Below are 27,368 nucleotides of genomic sequence, written 5' to 3'. Positions count from 1 at the left end.
AGTGTTTGATTTTGGACCTGAAATAAATTAACCTAATTTCTTACACAGTTCAATGAATTAAACAATGTTTCATTTAGAATTGCTTTAAACAAGAGTGGGCGTGTTTGATCATTGTTATGTTGAAAGCTCCACAATAACCTTTCTGTATTCTTTATTCTCATATGTTAGCTAAACAGCATAAACACCAAAAGGTTGAGGCATGGACATCCCTAATTTAAGACTTCTTACCTGCAGCAGTCTTTATTCTCATATGTTAGCTAAACAGCATAAACACCAAAAGGTTGAGGCATGGACATCCCTAACTTAAGACTTCTTACCTGCAGCAGTCTGAGTGGTACTTTCAACCGAATAGCGGATTTAACTGTCACATTTATAAAGACGCACAGCTGGAAGTACAGAGCGGGTCAGAAGCATAATGAACAAAACCCATAACACGTTCTAGTCACGCGCTGCGACACATTACATGCACTATTTTCATTCTTCATAAAAAACTGTTTATGTAGCGAACTGGTTTTGATCATCTTTTTTTTTTTATATTTCATGACTTTAAAAATTATTATTGATGTATTGATTTCTACTTATATATTTTCTTTGTGACAATCCATCGCTGGTACAGCGATAAGTCTACGGATTTACAACGCTAAAATCAGGGGTTTCATTCCACTCGGTGGACTCAGCAGATACTCCGATGTAGCTCTGCTATGAGAGAAACATAAACAAACACATACTTTGTGACAGTGTGTTTCTGTATCAGACTTTCACTACTGAGTGTTCCCTCTATCGCTCTTCAATGTTTCTTAAATAATGTTTGATACAAAACACGATTGCAAGAATTTTCTCTGACTATCTGTGTTCTGTAGAAAATGGACGACCTGATGTTTACCTATAAAGTAGGCCAGGTAGGTTAAGGCGTTCGACTCGTAATCCGAGGGTCGCGGGTTCGAATCCCGTTCGCACCAAACATGCTCGCCCTCTCAGTCATGGGGGCGTTATAATGTGAAGATCAATCCCACAATTCGTGGGTAGAAGAGTAGCGCAAGAGTTGGCGGTGGGTGGTGATGACTAGCTGCCTTCCGCCTAGTCTTACACTGCTAAATTAGGGACGGCTAGCATAGATAGCTCTTGTGTAGCTTTGCGCGAAATTAAAAAAACTAACAAACCTGTCAAGTACTGACGCGTGAATTTTGTGACTATTATAAATAAAAGGTTGCCTCATATGCAGGTCTTAATCATGAACGTTAGAGAAAAGACTTTAGCTTTCATTTTAATGATATTAACAGCTTATATATGTTTCCAAGTTATAATAATTTTCTAATATTTAGGGTGCATTACAAATGTGTTTCATTTCCTGTTTAGTTTCTGAAGAATGAACACGCTAAGAATGTTTTTACTTTCAGTAATATCTGTTTTTTTTTCATAATACCTCTCCTCCTTCTCAAACACGGGTTTTAAATTTTCTCTTTTGAAACACATTGAACATTGTGAGCGTAAATAGATGTTATTTTGTAAGGACATTTACTGAAAACGTTGTGCAAACTTATTCAATTCTTTTATCACAAGAGGAACTTATTTTAATACATTTTTGTTTTCAAATCAATATTATTTACCGACAAACCAAATCTGGTGTACTTTGTTTATTTTAACGCATAGCTTCACAACGAACCATTGACTGTGTGTCTTCTGAGGCGATTGAAGCTGAAAATCTTAATGTTATAGTTGTCAAGTTTACCCGTTGAGACAATGCTAATAAACTACAAGTTTACTTTGAGCACTTTATTGTAAAACTAGAAATTTGTAAAACTATTTAGTTATATAAGTTAAATAAATCTCACAAACACGGTTTGTTTGTTTTTGAATTTCGCACAAAGCTACTCCAGGACTATCTGTGCTAGCCGTCCCTAATTTAGCAGTGTAAGACTAGAGGGAAGGCAGCTAGTCATCACCACCTACCGCCAACTCTTGGGCTACTCTTTTATCAACGAATAGTGGAATTGACCGTCATATATAACGCCACCACGGCTGAAAGGGCGAGCATGTTTGGCGCGATGGGGATGCGAACCCGCGACCCTCAGATTACGAGTCGCATGCCTTAACACGCTTGGCCATGCCGGGCCCCACAAACACGGACAAATTCAAGTTTTATACTTGAAAACCTCTATAAACTGCATATTATATTTAAAGAAAATCACTCTATGGTAGATATTCACAGATTTGTAGAACTATTACTAAAAAGTATATTTTTAAACCTTATATAAGGTAATAAATAGTATGTAACATTGCTTAATAAAATAGATTATTATTGGATCTTTTACACGTTAAATATATTACATTGATTGTGTAAAATACAATACATTTTCTTTACATATGAAATTATTTATTAGAAAATAAATGAATAAATCACACCACTTCAATTAAGATTAACATCATCAATACTGAGTATAATGTTCAAGTACTTTATAATTGAATATTAAATAAAACATTATAATCACACACTATTATAAAAATTAAAATCTTAAGTGTCTCCTAGTGGCACGGCGATAAATGTGAGGGCGAATAACTCTAAGAACTGGATTTTGATACTCGTGCTGGGCGAAACACCGATAGCGCATTGCGTATCTTTCTGTTTAACAACAAATTAAAATTTCTTTGTTCCACAAGCTAAATCTGAATTACATGTATTTCTGACAATTAAAACCATAATAACTATGCATTATCGTCTGTATTTTAGAAGGATAGGACGAAATCGTCTTTCTATAAAGAGAGTATTTGGGAAATGCTTTTATGAAACGAAGCTGATAAATATTGTGTGTTTAATTTATTGCAATCATCTTGTACCACATAAAAATAGCTGTGAATAAAAACGCCTTAACCTGGTGGAGAAATACATTGTCTAAGATTTAATGGTGTATTCCTATTAAGGCAAATAAGGCTGTATTAAATTGGTCGTTGTCATCCTTGTAGAGTATTTTTTACATGTTTTAAAGAGTAATCCGGATCCAATCGATATTCAGCTTTGTAGACATAAATCAGTAGTCATCAGATGTCAAGCAGTAAAAAAAAAAAAAAAGAATACCGTCTCTTAATTTCTTTAAAGCACGAAAGACGGATTTGTTGCTGAGCAAAATTGACGTTGCAGAGCAGTTGGTACTTACTAAACATGAATAAGGGAAGTTTTTTAAAGTTAGATATTTTTGTTCAAAGTTTTTACATGATCTTACTATTTATTATCCTTCCTTCTTTCAGCTAGTTTCTTAAAAGGCTGTATATTTTAGTCCTTTAACTGATATTAGAGCGAGCCATAAGTGCAAAGCTAGGTGATATTCAATGTACCTTTTGACCTTTAGATGCTGTTCTAAAGGTCTTTGCTGTAAAAGAATTTGTGAATATTGTCAAAACGCAATTTATGTTATTGCTGTAACAGTATAAGAGCTTTGAATACCGACAATGTAAACCGCCAAACAAAGTTTGAAAAAAGTTCTGATATGTAATATGGATTGTTTTATTTGTTTTTGAATTTCGCACAAAGCTACTCGTAGGCTATCTGTGCCAGCCGTTCCTAATTTAGTAGTGTAAGAAGACTAGAGAGAAGGCAGCTAGTCTTCACCACCCACTGCTAACTCTTGAGTTACTCTTTTACCAACGAATAGTGGGATTGACCGCATATTATAACGCCCTCACGGCTAGAAAGGACGAGCATGTTTGGCGCGACGGGGATGCGAACCCGCGACCCTCAGATTACAAGTCGCACGCCTTAACACGTTTGGCAATGCCGGGCTTATGTAATATAAAACCGATAATCTGCTGATTGTATAAAAGTCTGCTAAAGTACAGTTTCTTATGTATGTAAAAAAATGTGATTTGTTATTTCCTATTTTTTACAGACATAGCTGAAGTAAAAATGGATAAAGGAACATTTTAAACATTTAGTAGTTGATTTAGAAGTGACAATTTTTTTAGAATTTCATTAAAAATTGTAACATTTTAGGCACGATAATTTCGGGCTACTATCAAATACAAAATGTGAGTAACTTGCACGTTTTTAGAATTATTCTGAGATATAATATAATTATAGATTTCTTTGTTTGTTGTTGAGATCAAAACTGTACAATAGGCTCTCTGTTATTCTTATCACTGATATAGAAAACTGTATTCTTAGCATCACATAAATTTGATATTAAATCTAGGTTTAAATGGTTATAAAATGAATAAAGTGATTCATTTATTATACAATATATGTATATCAGTTCAGAGATACTGAATTTTGTCAATGAGAAATTCCTGTTTCTCTTCAACTTTTTTTTTTGATGAACTAAGTAAATATTTATTCTATCTCTATTTGTTTTAAATTTATGTTCCAATACATCGCATATTTACCTTAATAATAAAATATCCATAATCGAATCCTTCTTAGGAAAATAGTCGTTTACTATATGCTGTTAATGGTGTTAATCTAAATATTAGACCTTTTATGAAAAACACGTGTCTCAATATTGACAAAATAAACATAATCAATAATAATACAATAAGTTCTAAGATACCGTTTTACATTTATAAAGTTTCACACTTGAAAATGATTGATATTTGTCATAGTTTTTCTTTAAAATGAAGTTCGAAGACAGTACTTTAGTACAATCTCCAGACTTAGAACATCTTCTACACCATTAAGTCCGAACTTCTTTCCAACAACCTCTTTATCCACTTGCAACATTAGAGTCTATTCACGATCGGAAACGTAATTCGTTGTCTCAAATTCTGAAGCTAAGTTTGTTGTCCTTTTTTCTAAGATTGTGAAACATCAAACAACTAAACCGTCAATGCACTTCTTTTGGGCCTATTTTTATAAGTAATGTGACGCTGCGAATGTTACAAATTATTACAGATACTTTTTATCCTATCTAAAAACGCATTCAGCTTATAACTGATGAAACTTATATTTATTTATAAGATAAAAATATCTTATTTAGTACATTTGTATTATTTCAGGAATTCAAAGTTTCTCTGCTTGAAGATAATTAATTCATTTTTCATTCACTAGCGTATTTAGGATGAAGTTTATAAAACTATATAAAAGTGTTGATGGAAAACACTAATTATTATATTTATAACAGTTTCTAAATATGACGATATGTATCATGGAAAACATCCTACGTGTAATGACAATACAATCAAAAATGCAAACAATTGTATTGCTGGTTCTGATGTTGTGAAAAATCATCACATTTTAAGGATTAAGTCGCGAATCAAGGCTTAAGATTATACAGATAAAAGTAAAAATGGCAGTTTCTTTAACAAATATTAACTCGTAATTACAGTTGTTTTTCCCATATATTGTTTGTTTTCTTATAGGAAAGTCACATCGAACCACTGATGTTAGCGTTGTAACTCCGTAAACTTACCACTATACCAGCGGAGGACTTTCCTATATAACAAGTATTAAGTAATATAATTTTGTAAATCCTTTAAAATATTGCAGTGTTTATTTAACAGTTTGCTGTCTTTAACAGACGATTTTACACATTACTGTATATCGTTATCTCTGCCATCAGAGGTGACGAAGAGTAAGTTTTCATCCCCTTTGTGTATTTTATTTGTTAGCAAAATTTCTGAAAAATGGCTGAACAGATTTGGACAAAAGTTGGTACACTTGGACTATGAATAAACTTAGAATTGATTAATTTTTGGAGAGTCAAGGACACAGCAATCTAACATATCTTTGCCTGATAACACGAGGACTGATTTTTCATATTACTTTTGTTCTAAAATTCATTCCAGAATTATTGGATTTTGATGTAATTTGGTGGCATTATGTAGAATATAATTCTTCATTATCCTACTTTAAATGGTCCATGTGCATAGATAATTACGGACATATAGACACATTTTTATATTTTTTAAAGACAAATATGATCAATGCTACCTAAAGTAAATTATTTAGAGAGAAAATTCTAACTTTTGATATTTTGAAGCTGACTTCAGATTACCAGCCCCAAAACTCTCACAAACCTTCATTTGTACCCAATTTTCAGCTTAAACTCATTATATTAAAATCATACAGATGGTATCAAAGCTTTTATCCTTTATACTCTGCCCCTTCCCCAGTGTAACAACGGTAGGTATGCAGAAGTATAACGTCAGAACCCTCGTTTCGATATCTGTGACTAGTAGCAGGCGTAACCTTACTGTGAATCCGAGGACTTATAGATAGAGTTTCGTTTAAAAAAGCGCTCCACACTTTAGTCTTGTGGATGCGAAATAAAAGTGATGTTCAAACCCCACTATGCAGTTATATAAAAGCAGCCTAAGAAATAGTAGGGTTGCTATTGAAATGATGATGTCCTTACATTTTGTAGATTCAGATTTAGGGACTGATATGAGTAGTTAGCCATTTGCTCGAACATTCTAAAAACAACATCGACATAATTTATCTAGAAATGTTAAGGTGATTATAAAATAAGTGAGATTTTCTGAATATTATGGTTATTTGTATGTGTTGTGTTTTTGGTTTATTTTAAATTCACAGACACACAATAGGTTTAACGCAATGTGTCTATCATTAAAATCTACCGTTGGAAACCTGAATATTAGAGTATCAGCCCTCAAGTTTATTGCTGAGCTACTGGAAGAAAAATGTCTTTATAGTTAACTTTTAAAATTTTTTGGTTAACTTATTATACAAAATTTATAATGTTATATTATGTAATATTTATAGTTAATTACCTTATAAATGGTAAAAAAAATTAGACGATTTTGATGTTAACCTTGATGGCTTATAATGGTAAACATTTGGGTTCGATATTTACGATATTTACAGTGCAGTTAATCTATTGTACACTTTTCCGTGTAAAAATAAGCAAGCAGAAAATTTTGAAATACAATTTTTTTATACCTATTTTATTGATAACGTAATCAGTGGATATTTAAACAAACCTGACATTCCCCAGATTTTAGTGTCAATTATACCAAAAAATCCATTCGTTATATTTCAACTTAATATGAAACAACATCTTATATCTATAATCAAAAGACTACGTACTATCGTAAGCACAGTATATTACCGTATTCATGTTAGACATATCTAATTAAAAACACCTTATGTGTGACAAAAACAACAGATGCAGCCAAAAAAGATTGAGTGTGCGACTTTAAAGAATGAAACCAAAATTAGCGGTCAAACTTGTAGCTACATTTATAGCATTGATAAGAACTTTACAGCAAATATTTATTAATTAACTACACAGGGCGTGTTTTATGTTCAACTTGGAGCATTATAATGGGTAAAACATAATATACAGCCTACCTAACTAATGAATCAATATTTGCGGTAACATTCTCAAAAATGCTACAACTGTTGCTATTTGTTTGGCTGTCAATTTTTATGTCGTTCCTTTAAGTCGCATGTTAATTACTTTTTGGTTGTACGTTTTTCACATCTAGGGTGTTTTTGATTATATATCATGATTTTTTGTTCACACAAACCAAAAACCACAAGTCAGAAAAAGTGAAATTCGATATTAATCACCATTACATTTAGGCCCTCAACCAATGCTATTCGGAACAATCTATTCTCTACAGAACTAACTATATACTTTACAAACTATATGGTAGTAGTGTATCTTCCCTAACACGGTGTTAATAACTTCCTTTATAGTAACACCATGAATATTAGATTAACAGCTTTTGCCATCACCCACATGTATTCGGTACAGCTTGGGAGAAATTAATAACATTTACCAAATTTGTGCTTAAAAGCTAGAAGATAATCAATAATAACCATCCATTCATGTGATTTTTTTGAAAACATGAGCTAGAAACTGCTATTCTAGTTTGCTCGACCTAGCCTGTATTTATATATCCGCATTTGCTTCCTCCCTCAAGTTTTACTGGTCTAAATCAGCTGTATTTAATCCTAGTGACCGAAAAACTACAAACAGTCTGCCTTTTATCTTAGGTGAAGCTATAGTATACATTTCAGACTGATAGTTCACGTTACTTCATGTTCAAACATACGTAAAAACTTTGTTCAATAACTTTGAACCTACAGCTTACATTCCAACCAAACTTAACATGTAATTGTATGTTGTACAGATCTCTCTATGTTCTAAGTTTGAAAAACATTTTTGAAAGTTAAATATGTTTTTCTATCAACTAATATTTCGTACTTTCGGCGCGAAGGGAAAAAATAGGGAAAAACTCAATCAATATTTGATATTTTAAAATCTATGTATTTCTTAATGGACTGCTTTGAAATTTGGCAAGTGAAGTAAGGATCCAGTAGATTACATACACTGAAAAGAGTTAGTACGTTGCATTACACAGTCCGAGCTACAGAGAGTGGAAAATTGTATCTCAGAAAGACTGGTATCGGTATTAACACTTTTATTGATAAGCAGCGAACAACATTTCAACCTTCCTAACAATCTTTTGTTTGTTTGTTTTGGAATTTCGCGTAAAGCTACACAAAGGCTACCTGCGCAATTATTTATTATATTGGACTACTTTCATCAGTTTTTTTTTTCAAATATCACTATCTTTAAAAGCACTTATTTGTTTCGTCACAGTTCACATCTATTTTTAATATAAACTCTCTTAATTTTTCCGTATTTGATTTGTGTTGTAGAAAATTGTCCTCTGCTTTCTACATACTCTAGAAGATATCTGTACGTAGAAAAACGTCTTTGTAGCTCTTACAAATCTCGTTCTAGGTGACAATTCAACTTTTGCCTCGTCCGTACCACAGCGGAATTCGGATACATAGGTTGTAGTAAAAATAAAACACCCATGAAATGAATGGCTAATTCCAACCTTATACCCAACATTAACTCATGCAATCGGGCTGGTTCTGTAATATTTTTTTAATATGATGTTGAACAAACTGCTTCCTTATCAAAACTAAATTAAGTGTCTCTATTTCTCCATGACCGACGATTTCAAAACAATTTATTTTTATTTACTACTTGTATATGTTTTATTTGTTTGAAGTTAAGCACAAGGCTATACAATAGGTTGTCTGTGCTCTGCTCACTATGAATGTCGAAACTCGGTTTCTAACATTTTAAGATCGCAAACATGCCGCTGTGCCAATGGCCAAACTCACTCTTTTTTCTTTACATCTTTGTGAAAGAAATAATAATAATCAATTTTTGTGAAATAAACCATTACTTAGATATTTTTGCTCAAACCTACAGAAAAGCTATCTTCCAACTCTTGGGCTACTCTTCTACCAACGAATAGTGTGATTGACCATCACATTATAACGTGCCAACGGCTAAAAGGACGAGCATGTTTGGTGTGACATTGATTCGAACCTGCAACCTTTAGATGGCTGTCTGTCTTTCTAATTTTGAACTGATACTATGACTAGAAGGAAAACAGCTAGCCGGTATCACCCATTTCAAACACCTGTACTATTCTTATTTCCCTTTGTATTAGGACTTGACCATCATTCTCATAATGGACCTATAAACAAAAAGTGTAGAAAGCGCTTTTTTTATGGCAGTGAAAAGAAAAAGTTAAAAAAAAAGAATTGTTGGATTCACAATCCTGACACTCTCATCACTAAAACTTGACCGGTCGGGTAAGTTATTCGTAGACAACTTCATTCACTAACGTTACAGTTTTCATTTAAAATAGTTGACTTATGCATTACACCTAGCCTCCCCCCCCAGTGGCTCAGCGGTATGTCTGCAGACTCACAACGCTAAAAACCGGGCTTCGATACCTGTGGTGGGCAGAGCACAGATGGCCCATTGTGTAGCTATGTGCTTAATGCAATGAGAGAAAATGCATTACAGTTAATCCCACTACACAGAACCGAAATGGCAAAGCATTAAAGTCATTTTTAGATTTAATGGGGACACTCTAAGTAATTAATACTTTTTCTTCTAATAAAATTACTTTGTGTATGTCATGAAACATCACCATCATAAAGTTGTAAAGAAATGTTCTTTAAGATATTCTATTACATGTATCTAAATACTGTTTGCCAAAACAAAATATATTGAGTTGACTTGAAGTTACTGAAGTACTTGTAGACTGATAAATTACATGTTATACTGCGAGTGAACTCGTTTTTTCAATGTCTTTCTGAAGGCGAGTCAATATTATTAACATTTTCTCTCTATTGTTTAACGTTTTTATACAAACATAAGATTTAATAAACGAGAAGCATTTAGTCTTTTTTGGTAGAAATACAATTTCATACCGAAAAATAAATAAAAAACTTCACTCTATTATTTTTAGTTCTGGTTGAGAAAACCTACAAACAATATTGAAGACAAATCACCATGTTTATGCACATAAGTTTAATTTGTCTCTAGAATGTATGAATTAATAGGAAGAAAATCATAGACTGGTGAATTATTGGATTCCACGTGTTTCCTGAAAATGTGTCTGCCATCCGTGAGAATTCTCACATTGAAGTTGGGTGTTTTCTTCATACTGCAAATATGTCGTTTGTTGACTCTACGACTAGTTTCTCAGAAAGTTGTTATAAACATATTTTTTGGTTAGCACGTTTTAAAGTATTAGCAATTAACGGGGAACTACAGAGACATTACAGTAGCGAATGGAGTTTATTAGTGATTGTGTAAGTTATTTTGATTAACCGATTCCAATGTTGTATGTAGATGTACTGAAAGAATAATGTTTAACACTGTGATATCTGTGCTGATTAGTTTTAATTGGTAACCTTTCTTAAGATACGCATTTCTACTAATGTGTTAAATATACGCAGAAAGGAACATGAATCCACATTAGCAGTGACTTACAGTTTATTCGTCTTTACAAATTTATTTTCTTAAAGAGGAATTCGTATTTATTGCAAGAATACAAATACAATCTGCTACTAACCCTTATTCTGAACTACTAAACAAAATACTCTATGACTCACAATCAACGTGAGGAATTACCTATCACTATTTTAATGTGCACACAACTTAAAGTGTGCAGAATATTTAATGATATTGCGAAGATTTCAACTGGGTTCACTATCTCCAAAATCCAGAGCTCTATTGCGGAGAAAACCCAAGTTCCATTAAACATATCCCAGAATAAGTTTGTTTGTTTTTGAATTTCGCACAAAGCTACTCGAGGGCTATCTGTGCTAGCCATCCCTATTTTAGCAGTGTAAAACTAGAGGGAAGGCAGCTAGTCATCACCACCCACTGCCATCTCTTGGGCTACTCTTTTACCAACGAATAGTGGGATTGACCGTCACATTATAACGCCTTCACGGCTGAAAGGGCGAGCATGTTTGGCGTGACCGGGATGCGAACCCGCGACCCTCAGATTACGAGACGCACGCCTTAACACGCTTGGCCATGCCGGGCCGCCCAGAATAAGAATAATAGTATAGTGGATATATATTAGCGCATGTATAAAAAGAGAAAAATCAAGAGATTGGTGACGATAAGCAGATGTACAGATGATTAATTTAAAAAACATGTTTATCACAATTGTAAGAGACATATTTAATTTTATATGGATTCCAACAAATTCCTCACCATTCAAGGTTGCAATATTCTCACATACAGCGTTACGAGTGAAGGAAAATATATCAACTTCTCCAAAGAGAAGCAAGCATTCATACACAAAGATTATAAAGTGTTAGAGTCAAAAGGCATAATACAGGGTGGATCTTGAGTACATTTAGCAAGTTCAAAAATCAATGATTTATGAAATCAGGTGTGCAATACGAAATATAGTTAGTTATTGCTACAAACACTCCAAATGGATGAATAATTTTTATTTATTTAACAAGACACTATCTTTTTTAAAGCAACTATCCAAAATGTCTGTCTTCCCGATTTTCACAGATTTTCTAATGTTGAAGACAGAGCAACAAATTCGTGATGACGATAAACCACTTGAAGTAAAAATTGTTTCTCAAAACGGTTGGAATAGGTATTAACATTAATTAAAACAAAGTACAGAGCAACATTTCAACTTGTTTAGGTCATCTTCAGGTATGAAAATATAGAGCAATATATATTTTTACGCAAAGTCGCCATTTCACTAATTAGCAAGTACGATCATCGACAGGTTCTGAAAAACAACCATGAATTAAGAAATTGAGGTAAGATTATTGTAATAAGAAGTAACTTACTTATGGAACAATTCGTGTTTTAGAGAAAGAAGCTTTCAATCGTTGACAATGAGCGAATTAATAGACATCTATATAGTTATATGATATACAAATAATTAACGATAACGGACAGAAATAAGAAACCCTATAACCAGAGCGCTTTGGAAAGCTTAATCTTTCTCCAACCTCCTTCACTCGTTTGCTCCAAATGAAAACATGTCTACGTTCCGAAAACGCTTGAGCTTATATTGTTTGTTATTTTTGTCTTTAATTGCGTGTTTGAAAACACGTTTTCCCAACACCATAAAGATGGACTAAATAATTCCAAAGGTAATACAGGGCATTTGTTTTATAAGACATTATTAAACCTATACTAGATTTGTTGCATGCCTATTTTATGTAGTCTTTTAGAACCATGATGAAACTTACTTCCGACAAAGTACATATTCATAAACACTGCATAAATCAGCTTAATATTAACATGAATAAATAGGTAGTCATTTATATGATACGAATTCGCAAGTTTCAATCACAAAAAAATACACATTTAATACTCATATAGTATAAAAATATAATATTAATGTTTTATTAATTATTGATTCGAACATTATTGTAACTTAAATACATTGAAAATAAACAGGTAATTTATAACTTTTGTTGCAGCACAAAACGATAAAAATTTTTAGACATGCATAGTAAACTAATTACAGAAGACGCACTTATCTCATAACTATTGTTGGAACACTTTTGGTTTATTTTTAGGAAACAGGGATGGAAATATACAACATTGTCAGTTGAATAAAACTAAATGTAGAAAAAAAAGCACACGTGTTTTTTGAGAATGGTAAATGAAGCAATAGTACTTTAATAAATTAATATTCTAAGCTTTCTATATTTTGGTCAAAACCATATTGATATTGAGCTCAATCAGTGATTCTAAAATTTTAAACGGATTTCAAGGATTCATAAACACCGTCGAAGGCAGTGTACTCATCATTAAGCCTAATATACAAAGAAAAATTAGGGCTTAGAACTTACGGTGGGAACAGTGTAGATAACCCATTGTATAGTTTTGCGTGTAACGTGTAAATAAATAAACGAGAGTAATATAAATATATTGGTAGTTGTTGCACGGTGACCGCATCCATTTAGTCATTTAGTTATTAGGTCGAATGTCTTTCATTTCTCTTGGTTTCTCGACGAATGAAAACAAGTGCGTTAATCTAACTTCTTTTTTATACAATATTTATTTACTTGTATAGCTAAAATTGTTATTTCTTTTATGAAATCATAAATAAATTATAAAACGTTTCAATAATAGTGTTATATTTATCTAGACTTATTAAATAACACAACGAGCGAATTAAAACTTTAACATCCAGAAAGTAATAGTAAATCTACGCTAAAATTATATTATAAATTTTACGACCTACATTGTTCTACGTATAATAATAATGTTAAAATGTGTCAAAACTATTAAAACGTCAGTAAAAATAATGATTTTGCAAGTCTTTTATATTTGTTGCTTGTCACATTACTAACGAAATAAAATGAAGCGTGGAGCATACAGACGGAAAAGTTATTTAATTTTATACTTAAATACGTATTGGTGACAAAGAAAAACTCAAACTTCCTTTTAGATATCAAAATTTACTCAAAAAATAAGTAATTTTGTCAAGCACAAAGTTAGTTAATTGATTTAAAAAGGTGAGAAGTTAATAAGTTATAACTGTCAGTTTCTTTCACTTAAAAATCATTCTAAAAATCGACCACTATTATAGCTTACCAGAGTGTAGCTTCCACTGGCAATGCATCCTTTTTTTAAAGATTTCCAAAAACAACAAGATTTAAGTAGAACCATATTGATTTTTCTTAAAAACTCTGGAAGCTGAAATCGGAAAATATTTCAAGTTTTTTTTTTTTTTTTTTCGTTTTATGCTATTACTTTCTCTTCTAACAGTTAGATTTCACGTGCTTGGTTCTGTTCCGGAGCTAGCATCTACACGTAATATCTCAGTGACTGACCACTCTTCGCCGCTTGGCGTTTCTGATAGGAGAATCACTATACAGTCTCGTCCTCAGTAATCACATGGTAATCGATAATATTGTAGTGGGAAAAGGCTGGTGCTTTGTTATATTGGTATATGCTTCTAATGTTACTTTTTTAATTTAGTAATTTCAGGTACCAAGATTTGGAGAAAAAATAATTGTGATTAACCTTCATAACGTTTTTGGTTTTCAATTTAACGATACCTTACACACGGAGTATTCGAACAATGCTATTGATTGTAGAAAAATGTGCCTGTTTTTGAGCAATTTTCAACAAACCTATACTTTGTTTCGTAAATCTTACTGCACATAGCATAATGCACATGTATTAATAGAAACATTATTACAATAGTTACCTGACGGTGTATTCCCATCGCAAAGTCACTTCGGTGGTTTAGTTGTAAGGTTACGCCTTATAATGCTCGATTCCCCACTGTGGACAAAGATCTAATTGCCTATTGTGTAAGTTTATGTGAAACAACAAAAATTCCATCGATGTATGAATGCACTTTCACGAGACACGTTTCTGACAGGATGTTTTGTATTTTATTGTTTCACACTTTAACTTTTGATCTTGTTTTAATCTTCATACCTACACGTACAATACTCGCGCGTTTGTTTTGTAAAGTCATCTTGTAGTAAGAAGTCCATGCATTAAATTTGTTTGTTGTAGAAGTTTCCGTTCAATTAAAAGTTGTGTTGCTACTATAGCAATCCGTATTTTTTGTGTGTGTGTATGTACATGTATATGGAAGGCTATCGTGTAAACTAATTTGTGTATAAACTAACTTGTATATGCATATATGGCATACACTGGAGGGAAGGCTAATTTGTAGACTAACTATTCTGACACTGTATCCATGTAATAACTACTACATGTATCGAAAGTAATTAAAATTAAACAAATATATCAAATATATCTCTTATTACAACTTACCTACGTAATAAATACATAAAGTAAGCATGGTCGAGTACATGTTAATTTTATATTGTATTCAGCATAATTTCGCTTCTTAAGCTCTTCTTGCTGAGGTACAACAGTTTTTGGTTTAAAGATAAATAGATACATGTATATGCTGCATGTATATATGTATGTATAGTAATATTATGTCGGTTATTTGATTCCGAAAAAAATGGTTACGGGTTTTTATCCATACTACTTATGAATACATAAAGCCCAATTCCATCCTTTCTAACGAAATTTGTTTTGATTTTTTCATAGATTGTTCTTGGTTCAAATAATTTTGAAAACTAACTGGTAACGGTTTAGTTATGATACAGTAATATATTGGGAAGATTTAGTGTGGTCTTGGAGGAAGAACATCATGGAAAAGTGTGTATTTCCACTCTTGCCTTGTTATAAATATAATATGACAAGTTCGGATTAGAGTTTACTTTCTTGTTATATTAGAACATTTTTATGACTCGTGAGCAAAAGAATGTCAGAACATTAACTGCAGTACGTTATACATTTCAGATGTAATAATTATTCATTGTCTATATTGTAGACTAAAATATTTTTTACTTGGACTGACTTATCACTTATGTATATGAAACACTTTATTTTCAAATTAACCTTAAGAAGCAAATTTCTTCAATGAAATTAAAATTTCATATTATGTACGAAAATGACAACATTTCTAAAGACAATGCAAGTAGCGATGAAGTTGTTACGTACTTACATAAATAAATTAAATTATAACCTTCCAGTAAGCTCTCACACTGAGGTATGAATGTAACATGTAACAGAAAAGATCAAACTGAAATTCTTTGTTTATTAAAAAAATCACCCAGAGATGTATTTAGTATGAAATAAAACAAATGAAATTGACATTTTTTATCCATAGTTTCCAGAGAAGAATTTAATACTCAGTAACAGAAATCAGAGTGACATTTTTTTCTTATTTAAAACACCCAGAAATAAAAACAAACGGAATTTTATGTTATTCTATAAGACATTCTAGAATAATATAACACATATTGACAAAATAGAACAGCACAGCAATTTGCAGAATACGATTATTACTAAATATTTACTGATAATTAACAGTTGTTATCGCTTGTTATCAGACCCCACCCGCAACGGTTCAACGGTACGTCTGCGGAATTACAAAGTTAAAATTCGGACTTAGATACTCCTGGTAGGCTGGACACAGATAGCCCATTATGTAGCCTTTTGCTTAAGCAAACAAACAGATTGTCATCAGAATAATTTTTTTTTTCACACGATAAACGGCTCGACACAGCCAGGTGTGGCTTGAACTTGGATTCGTAAGCTGCTGGAATCCATCTCCCACCGATCATTCTCCTACTTTCAGCGTTAGTTATTGACAGACAATCCCCCTATTCATTGATAAACGAGTAGCCCAATTCCTAAATTAGGGACGATTAGTGTAGGCAGCTCTCGTGTAATTTTTTTCTCGAAATTCGAATAGAATTAAACAAACTCGCTCTAAAACAAAGAACGTATTTTATTCAAAGAACAAACGTTATGTCCAGTTCTATTATTCAGTTTGACATTTGTCACTAATTTATATCTATTTCGGGAAATTCCATCCCATATCAAAAACCTGTACTGTACTGTACAAAAGACAAAAGAATTAGGACAAGAGAATATTTTGTCATTCTTTCCATGTCATGAGGCTAATTCTTCCATGCCATTAGAGAATGTAAATTTCAACACTATGGAAATGCTTCACTGATCCCTGTTGACAAATGAATGAGCCAGGTGAGAATATTTATTATTCTTTACAATCCCCATACTTGTACCAAGGGCATGTCATAAGGGTTCTGCTTGAATGAGCATACTGATCTTATTTAGGGTCGGAAATAAATGTCAAGGTACCCCATGCAGTGTATTAACTGTATTGAAAGAAGCTAGCATAGCAGAAGAGCGCAATTTAATACCACTTCACGTATAAACCTTCATAAAAAAGTGTTTAACACTATATATTATGTTTTGTTGTCATGCCACGTCCCAAAAAGCGGAAAGAATTGTCACTGTCAATAGAGCAGAGTGTTCGCATAAAAGCTTTACGTGATGCTGGTTGGACTCTCCAACAAATTTTGCAGACTTGGAATGTTCCCCAAACACTGCCAAGTACAACGGTAATCATGAGATAGAGACAGATAATTATGAAAATAGGAGAGAATTGTTTGTTTTTGAACCTGCGATCCTCAAATTACGAGTCCAGCACCTTAACCACCTGGCCATGCGACCCATAAAAAAAAGAAAGGAAAGGGAGAGACAGAACCCCTAAAATAAATAATACTGACGTTAAGCATTTTCAGGATAGAAGAAAGACCGCTATTGATCTGAAGCATGATATAAACGATCATGTGTCAAATGACAGAAAAGTGTTTACTTATGCAGTATCAAGATGACTAAACTAAAATGAAATATCTGGTAGTTTAGCAGTTAAAAATTATTTACTTTGATCTCCAAATATTGTTAATTTGCTAAAATAGTACAAAGTTGGACACTTGATGATTGGAAAAGAGTGTTATGGACGGATGAGTCTAAGTTTGAAATACTTGGTTCAAAGCGTAGGTTGTACTTCCAGCGAAGTACTAGTGAAATTTACTTAGCTGAATGTATAGGACCTACCATGAAGCATGGGAAGGCAGTGTAATGATCTGGAGGTGTCTTTATGCTAAAGTAACAGGAGATATTTACAAAATAGATTGCATAATGGACCAGCGCATGTACCGTCAGATACTGTCATGGTAAATCCAGTGGTTTGAGTATTATTGGTAAAAATTCTATTACCAAGAAGATAATGACTCTAAAGACTCATATAACCTACACGTAGCTAAGAAAGAAGCTGCTGGAGTAATTGAAATTATGCAATGACCTTCACAGAGCTCTGGTCACAATTGAACTGAACAAATCTGGGATTTGTTAGGTGAAGAACTTCACAAATCAAAGGTTACTTCCAAATAAAGTTTATAGGAGTGTAGCAGAGAGATATGGAGTAAAATTCCAAAGAGCACTTTCGTTAACTATGTTGCAACAATGCCTGAAAGACTGTTTAAGCTATTAAAGCAAAAGTGGGACACAGGAAATATCAACTGTTTGCTCAAGCACTTCCACTGAATTTAGATTGTACTAAATAAGAAGATAAATGAAAGTTTGATTTTTCACCTGTTATTTATCTTCCATTATTCTTTGAAAGTAGCCTGAAATATATTTTGTGACATTGTTCTACCATCTTTGCACAGTACTGTAGCTATAATGTTTAAAATACCCAGCGACAACTTGTAAATCGAAAAAGAGACTGGGCTTCAAGTTAATTTTTTAGTATGTTAAATAGCTTTTCAATTCTTTTAATTATTCATGAAAACAAATTAGCAGCATCAATTATGCATATTCTTGAAATTCCTATGTAAACATGGGATCACTGTATAAGTAAAGGACATCAGAAAACGCCATACACTACACCACTGTAGGAGATGCCAAATTCTCTTAAACTGATTATTAATCCATCATTAATTTCTCACTACTTTTCTAGTTTGACTTCAATGCTTAAAAGCATGCACAACCTTTGACTGGAATGAACGACACACTTACAAACATTACATTCCCATTCAACTCTGCACCAGTTAAGTATTTTATTGTGATTCATACCGCATTTTTCACAGTTAATGAAACATTTAAAATAAAGAAACCCACCTTGACAAAAAGAGAAAAGGTCTGTACATGTTGTTAACGTTGTTCAAGCATTCATAAAAGTAGTATAGCCATATACAGGGATTTTGTCTCATTCTCAATGAAAATATTCCAGTGAACGTAGTATTTTTTTCAGTCTTGTTTGTTTTACATTAAACTTGTCGATAATGTGTATTATATAGATTTGTCTTATATAAAAATTATTCCAAAAAGAAATAAAATAAAAACTGATCTCATTTTTTCAAGAACAAAAAATTCATTCAAACTGAAAAGTTTTATATGTTATTTTTATTTCAAACAAAGCCTTATTAGTTTTCACTGACTGTTATGACACTAAACAAATATCACTAAATATTCTCTACAGTTTTTAATGTATCATAAAACGTAGTATCTATTTTTTAAAGCTTCTTCTATCTGAGTAAACCACAAGCTGATCGGACTTACAACGCTAATTATTCAGGGTTCGATTCCTTTTAGTAGGCAGAGCGCAGATTCTCTAATATTCAGCTTTGTCCTTAAAAAAACATGACAAACAACTGTCTTGAGAATTGTCTACTTGGATATCCAGTTCCTGCAACTCCGCATTCAAGTTTTTTAAATTATTTGTCATTTGATTCCAAATACGTATTTAAAAGTTCAATATAAGAAACACTTTATGATCTAGTAATAATTATTACACACTTAATAAGAAAGCTAAAATATAGGAATGAAATGTGGATTACTTACTTGTAGTTCTAGCAAAATATCATGACGTGATAACTACCTTAATCTTTACTACAAAGAATTCTTTCAACATTAAGAGATAACGTTGAACCGAGGAATTAAAAAAATAACTGGCAAGTGAATAAGGTACTAAAAGTAACTTTATCACATCTAAAGAGAAATACTGAGATAAGCATATAAATACTCATAAATTAAGCTACACATTACTCAATAACAATTTTATATGCTTTTAATGTTACATTTGAAAAAGAGAATGGCAAGGCATAGCCAGGTGGTTAAGGTACTCGACTCGTAATCTGAGGGTGGCGAGTTCGGATCCCCGTCACATCTAACATACTCGCCCTTTCATCCGTGAGAATGTTATGAGGTTACGGTCAATTTCACTATTCGCTGGTAAAAGAGTAACCAAAGAGTTGACGGTGGGTAGTGATGACTGGCTGCCTTCCCTCTAGTCTTACACTATTAACTTAGGGAAAGCTAGTGCGGTTAGCCATTGTGTAAATTTGCGTGAAATTAAAAAAAAATCAATAAAAATACAAACATGAAAAGTTTGTTTGTTTGCTAAGAAGTAAGCATGAAGCTACACAATTGGCTATCTGTCCACCACGAAACCCGATTTTGTTTAGCAGTGTGAGTCCGCTGTACCAATGGGTGGCAACGTGAAGAGAAAATGTTTCTTAGGAACCAAAACATTAATTTTGGGAAACAAGTAACATGGCTGTACAATGGCGTAATGTTATTACCTGTATATTTGTCTTTTGCTATAGATTAACTGTACTTATTGATACGTCGCCCTTTTGTTATTCTTCGGCTTGTTATCATACAAATTGGAATATTTTAATCAGACTCAAAAATTATCTTGATAAGTATTGTTCGATGGCATTTCGACATTTTTTTTTCATTTCGTAGTCTATAAGCAATATGTGTTTGCTTGATATGTCAGTCTAGAGTATGTGTACTTCTAATCTCAATTGCCCTCTTCATAGCACCATCACTGTATACTTTTGTACTTATTTAGAGTGCTCTTTTATATTTCTCGGTGATAATATGTCACTCTTTTCTCATATACGTTTCATAACAGGAGATTAAAGTGAATCAACATGCAAGATATATATGCTCTCATTCGGTCTTCTTATCTAATCTGAGATGTTATGAAATTTTGATCCAGAATATTAGGTGTACTGTTTATCATTCGATTATCAAACCAATGATGATATAATTATATTGGAAAAACCTGATAATAATAACTCATTCAAGATAAGAGGCACATATGAAACAGTTAACAAAAATGCGAATGAAAAAATCCTTTTATAAGTACATACAATTATTAGTTATAATTGAATAACTTAGAATTGTGTTCATTGTAACGTAAGCCACAAAAGGAAGTTAATCGTTGTATGCCGGAGATTAACTTCGGTTTCCTATGGCACAGGCAGAAGCGAATAATAATGACACGTTCCTTGCTAATAGGATGCAAGCCCATTGTAGATCAACCGCGGCTACCCGCGGATATTCATTACAACGCTGAGCAGGCTTAAGCAATTGCATTGTTCAATAAATAAACAAAATTATCCTAACTAACCTCGAATTCTCAAACTTTTAGTTAGGAGTTAAAACTCACAGCTCTTAGGCAATGCGGAACCAACAAAGTATATAGATATATCCATATCAGAATCATATCATAAAAACATAAAAACATCAGCTCTTGTAATACATCTAAAGCTCTGATTTAAAACGTTTGTCAGACATATAAATTACGATGTTGATAAACAATATCGTAATTTGATCTACAGTAGCTTTCAATGTTATTGTATAGGATGAATTTCTGATCGTAGAATTGACTCCAGCATAATAGTGTCCTGAAACACTTATAGGAAAAAAACTATAAGAAAAGCATTGTAAAATATTGCAAGATAAAAACATGTTTTGACTCAGTAAATGTGTGTATTGGCACAATATCATATTCGTGTAAACCCATTTTATGGTACAAAAACAACAAAAAATGATGTGATTCTTATGATAAAAGTACTTAACTTTCAATTAAGGTGTAGAAACTAAAATATGAAATTGTCTTTAATTTTATCAAAACGTTTTTATGTTTTCTTAATTGGAAGATGTTAAGCTATATTTCTATGGCATTATAATTTTCAAATATGTTTGAAATAGTGAGACAATAGTGGTAAATTATTTGTTATACGTAATTAAGGAACATTTTGGATAGCATTCACACGGCTAAAAAAACTAACAATCTAGCCTTTCACACTATAGCGTTCCCCACATTTTTACACACCTTCCAGCATTTTTCATGACCTGAATAATACAAAGACGCTCAAGTATATCATGTAGTAAATTGGTAAGTATCATACTTGAAAATTTTCAAGTACGACACTCAGTTAAAGTGAAGATCAAAAGTAATAAACATCTTTAACACTTATCCCAGTTTCTGAGATATTTTAACGCTTCCCTTCACAGTGATATAGAAATAGATTCTGATAGCTTGGCTCTCATCTCAACAACATGCTGTCATCAAACGATCGGAAAATCAGGTTAAAATAATCATATCACCATAATGACAGGTAAGGAATTTTGAAATTTATTTGTTTATTCAATAATTCAAAGACACGACAAATACAAAACTAAAAGAAATATAGCAGATAACAATGTTCACGTAATTATATATTTAACCGTTATAAATTTAGGCTTAGGGAGTATAGTGTACTAAATATTTAGCCAAGTACATCGATAAAGAAAACAGAGTCATCCGATAGAATATCGTTTCACACAACATATTCCAACCTTTAGGATTAAGGTTGTAAGTAGCCACTATAGAGAACAATGCTAATCACGCTTGGTACATGAAACGAAACTTTATTTTATTCCAGACTCTTTGGTTAATGAAGAATTTTGCTGCGCAGAAAGGATAAAGCATCCTTACTGGTTAAGTTGAGACGGATTACAAAAACAAAATCAGTAATATTTAACCCAATAAAATTTTTTTACGGCCATATGAAACATTTTGACGCAACTGTAAAGCAAATCGAAAACAATATTTTTTATATATTTTTAGGCCTCAATACACTTATAGAGGGTTTAGTATATTACACCAAACGGTTATGAATTCAGATACCAGCAAGTCATATAGCAACGAGAGCAAATTTAAAATTACTTTGGGATGGCATATATTATAATTACATTTAGACATTGCTTGATCGATTTTGGAAAGTATGTATAACAGCTCTTACATTTAGATTATAAAGATAGGAGATTTATAATTTCTAAGACGAGGAAACTGTTTATGCTTAACGACATTGGAAAACAAAGGAACATGGATCAATTTGGAGCAGCACAATTATCCAGAAAAAGGAATGCAACAAATCATAAACACCCCGTCGTAAGAAATGTGTGGTGTCTTGTAACAGGTGCAAATGAACGAATAGAAATATCAATTGCAACGGTATGCAACGCAATGAATAATATTTTCTGTTTGAAAAAAAGTTCAAAAGACGAACATATTTGTTCAATTGTGACATACCTCAAGCATCTGAAGAATGAACGGTTATTCGTAATATTTCTTCCAGACAAATTGAAAGAAGAGCTGGAAAACTGTCGTCCTTGTATACCAAACCAACTAGCTTATGTAAAGCATGCTGGGAGGAATGGTGTACTTTAGTCATGACAACCTTGAATTTTTTCCAATAGAAACTACGTTGCAGTATTATTATCATCATACAAGGTTATCAGATAGAGAATTATTAAATGTGGTGACATGAGCTGTAACAATGTAGTGATGCTCTAACATCGTTTTAATTAAACATACTCATAGTCTGTAATAGATAATCTAAATACATACTCTAATTCTTTATGTATAACACGTGCATATTTATTGAAAGTATGTCTATAAGCATAATTATGTTACAAGTCTCAAAATTATGTCACATTTCAAAATCAAAAATAGATAGCCTTAGCAGCTTTGCTATAAACACAATAAACAAACACGTAATTAAGGTTTACTCACAAATACGTACTTGTAGAATTTCTACTTATATTTATGCAAAATATGATTATTATGTAATACATCAGACGACTGCCTAAGCCCTATTAATGTCACACTGTAGCTATAATTGTGGTTAATCTACAATATCATGGATAGAAGCAAAGGTCACTTCGAAGTTTAAAGGGAATGATAAAGTTTGCCCATTTACAGAAGTAATGTTATTAACAAAGGCTACTAACACCAGGAAAGCTGTCTTCGTTTCCTCATTCGAGACTTTTAATTGATCCAATAGAAAAAATGCAGAAAATATTTCTTAGCGTCCGATTATTGCCCCAAAGATCATTAAAATCATTATAATAAATCCACTGGTTCAAGAGGACCTTACGTATAATAAAGAACACGCATAATCACCAGCCTATAGGTTCTTGTTATTATAACTCAATCCTATTGATATTTTCGATAGAAATAGCTTACGGGAAGAAGAGTGGGACGACTATTTTACTAATATTTGTTATTACTGCGGTATAATATATTCTCTCATTTATAATTGAATTCTGATATTTGAAAATAGGTCAGTCTTTCGTCATAAGGTTTACTACTAGGCTTCCAAAATCGACTAGTTATTGCACAATATGAAACCATTTACTATTTTTTAAGCTTAATATACTTTATGAATTTTTCCATTTCCTATGAAGTATTAGGTATGTAATTTTATTTATTTAATTCTATATTATTTTATTCTGACTACAATTTGTGTTTGCTTTTGCTACTTGACCATTGTATAGAAGGGTTAAAAAATATATAAAATTGAGAAGTTCTACAAATAGTTTGTGATGGAACTTTGTAGAATGGACAGCAACTGCCTGTTGTGGAGACACATGTGCAGAGGACGACGTTTCGAAAGTCTGAAGACGAAAGGCGGGAGACTTTCAAAACGTCATCCTTTAGACATGTGTCTCCACAACAGGCAGTTCCCGTTCATTCTACAAAGTTTCATCATGAATACTCTGCCTAAACACCTTGTCAAAAATAGTTTCTGGTCTTATATTTATGAAAGACACAGGCTAATTGTTTGAAGTAAAATGCATTTAATCAGATATAAATAGCAACTTGTTTTTGACACGCTTTAAAATACTCACGAGCGGATTTATAATATTTGTTGCTTTCCCATTAGCTTATGAGCTCAAATTAGAGACGCCAAAAGCAGGTAACTCTTAAGTAGCTTTTTGTGAATATCTAGAAAACAAACAAATAATTTATAAATCTAGTTACTTTGTTGTTTAATGCTACAACAGCCTTCTTGGGAATAATTGCAATTAGCTTTGTTTGTGTAATGATAATTTTAGAAATAGCCCTTTTCGTACAATAAGGTACATTGTTTATTAAATTTAAAAATATGTAAATAATGTAATTGTTATTATTAGCGAACGCAATAATTAAATCTAAACCTTCTTTGTGCCTCAGGTTTTGAGTAAAAAGATCGAAACGTTTTTTAGTCGTGAAGAAATTTACTTCTTTTTGTCTATTTGTGTGATTTTTCTAATTTTTAATTTTTTTCTTTGTTAAATGATAATACGTTTGATCCCGTAATTGTTCATTTATGTTTTACTACAATATTCGTGAGACACACACAATGCTTATAAATAAATTGTTATAATACACCAATGTAGATTTTCTGTTCTACTTTAACGGTACTAGTACTTTGGTAAGTTTTATAGTTGACTTGTAGAGACTAATAAGTTTGATATTTATGCTCAAGTAGAGAACCAAAATGTTTAGCTAAAATTACTTCTGAAATATGAGATATTATTTAAGAGCTAAGTGCTGTGATATGACTAGAGTATTATTAAGTACTTTTCAGTGAATACCAATAAAAGTGAAAAGTTGATTAATGCTATTCAGCATTTATATATGTGTATCATTGCTCCGCCTATTATATAAAAGCATTGCAATTACCTTTGAATTTTCTATTCCCAAGATATAGAGACTAAGTATGTTGTAATTTGAGTAAATTTGTTTCTTATGTCCTTTTTAATTTATAAGATAAAAATGTGGAAATGCGTATCATAATTAGAAACATTATTTGTGTCGCTTAAGTGAGCTGTTATTTCTCCTCATTTGTGAAAAGAACTGGGTTTTAAATATAACAACAGAAAAAAGTGTGTTTATAAGTTTACTTTCGTACTAATAATTTTGTGAGATACAAACGTTATAAACATTCTGTCTTATTAAAATCTGAGATTACTTATATTTTGTTAGCATTTGATTAAAGTGTTAATTTCGGATATATTAATTGCTTATGTAAATGAAGTGAGCGTGGCCTAATAATTAGTGAACTCAGACTGTGAATCGAAGGATTCATGGTTCATGACTCCTTTATTGCAATATTTTTCTGTGTAATAGGTGGAATTTAAGAGAAATGGCCAAATCCTTCTATTCGGTCAGACGAGAATAGTCCATTAGTTCATAGCAGGTGTTGATAACTAGCTGCCTTCTCATTAGTCTAACAGTTACGGCCAAGCCAAAAAATAAGATATAAACTATTAAAGCCAATTCAATACATAAAGCTGTATATATAAACGTACATAATGTTGTAAATCAAAATATTAGAAAACTAAAGCTTCTATGTTTAATTAGAGTACATTGATTCATGAGCAGATTGTCATTACTGTTGATGATATGAAACTTTTTACCCTAGCCTTAATAACATCTCACGAAAATTGTTTGGATTAATTATCCTTAAATATATATGCAGGCTAATAGCGTAAAACAGTCGTCGTAACAGATACTTCAAATATTATTCAAAATCATTGTAAATATTATAACCCTTAATATTTAACAAAATATAAATCAAATGGATTGTATCGCTTCTTACACAACATTAGAATACCATTTACTGAGATAGATACATAGTTCTTATCACTCGATACCTGAATAAACTTAAAATAAAAACTTCTAGTTACAGTAGTACATTTTAAACAGCAATATCTGAGGAAAGTTTTAGAAAAGGACAAAACAAGTCATAAAATAATTAAGCTCACAAAACTGGGAAAGATGTTGACGAATCAGTTAGAATAACTTAAAACATATTGTAACTCCACGTCTCTGAACAAGCTAGGGAAGAATAGCCAGAGGGTGAACGATAATGAAGACGAAATATTAATTGCTTGAAAGAAGCTTTAAGCTACGATCTGAGATATTTATATATATTATGAGCTGATCTTTCCACTCCAATTTTTCATTTTTTGCTTTTCTCTGTCCTTTCTAAAATCCGTCGCCTTTGGTTTATCTATATTAATTTTTTCTTCATAAAATAAACAAGCTAAAATAATCTTTAACTGACAGGGAGTGTTTCAATTTAATTAGAACAATGTAAGTTTAACAGCAATCAACTATTTCAAAGCAATAACTTAAATATAAACTTTATCTTAAAATAGTAAAATTACAGCAAAACTTCTTTATAAAGAGCATTTATAGTTTGTTTTCTATCCACCAAAAAAACATTTGAGATTCTCCCAAAATTATCATTATTTTTTCTAATTATTTCCGTCATTCTTAAGAACGTACATTTTTATTACCATTTTAAGTCAAATTTTTATTCCAGAAAGTCTAGTCGTTTACCTTACCGTATAGCGCTGTCAAGTAAGTGAAATTAATACGAGGTGTATTTTTTTAATAATTACATTCGTAAACCAAATTTGGCACTTTAGATATTTGCATGAGCCAATACTAAGTGCAAAATGCAGTTAGCGCCTTAAAATAAATATGTTAAGCCTTTCTGTATATGGAATAGTTATTTTTAAACGGCCTGGAATTATAAAAAGACTAAATATTTGGGTTAGCATCTAAAA

General features: G+C 32.0%; 1 protein-coding gene across 1 annotated transcript in view; it reads right to left on the bottom strand.

Annotated features, from left to right (window-relative positions):
* Window positions 1–14,066, bottom strand: part of LOC143237038 (uncharacterized) — a 40,719-nt gene extending 26,653 nt beyond the window's left edge. Inside the window, exon 1 of the mRNA XM_076475872.1 lies at window positions 13,869–14,066. Coding sequence (XP_076331987.1) covers window positions 13,869–13,943 — 75 coding nt within the window. The 5' untranslated portion in view covers window positions 13,944–14,066. The remainder of the gene's footprint in view (window positions 1–13,868) is intronic.
* Between the last annotated feature and the right edge of the window lie 13,302 nt (window positions 14,067–27,368).

Source organism: Tachypleus tridentatus, chromosome 13 (genome assembly GCF_004210375.1).
Source record: "Tachypleus tridentatus isolate NWPU-2018 chromosome 13, ASM421037v1, whole genome shotgun sequence".
Taxonomy (NCBI): domain Eukaryota; kingdom Metazoa; phylum Arthropoda; class Merostomata; order Xiphosura; family Limulidae; genus Tachypleus; species Tachypleus tridentatus.
Note: the sequence above shows the minus strand (reverse complement) of the source record. Positions and strands in the feature narration are given on the sequence as shown.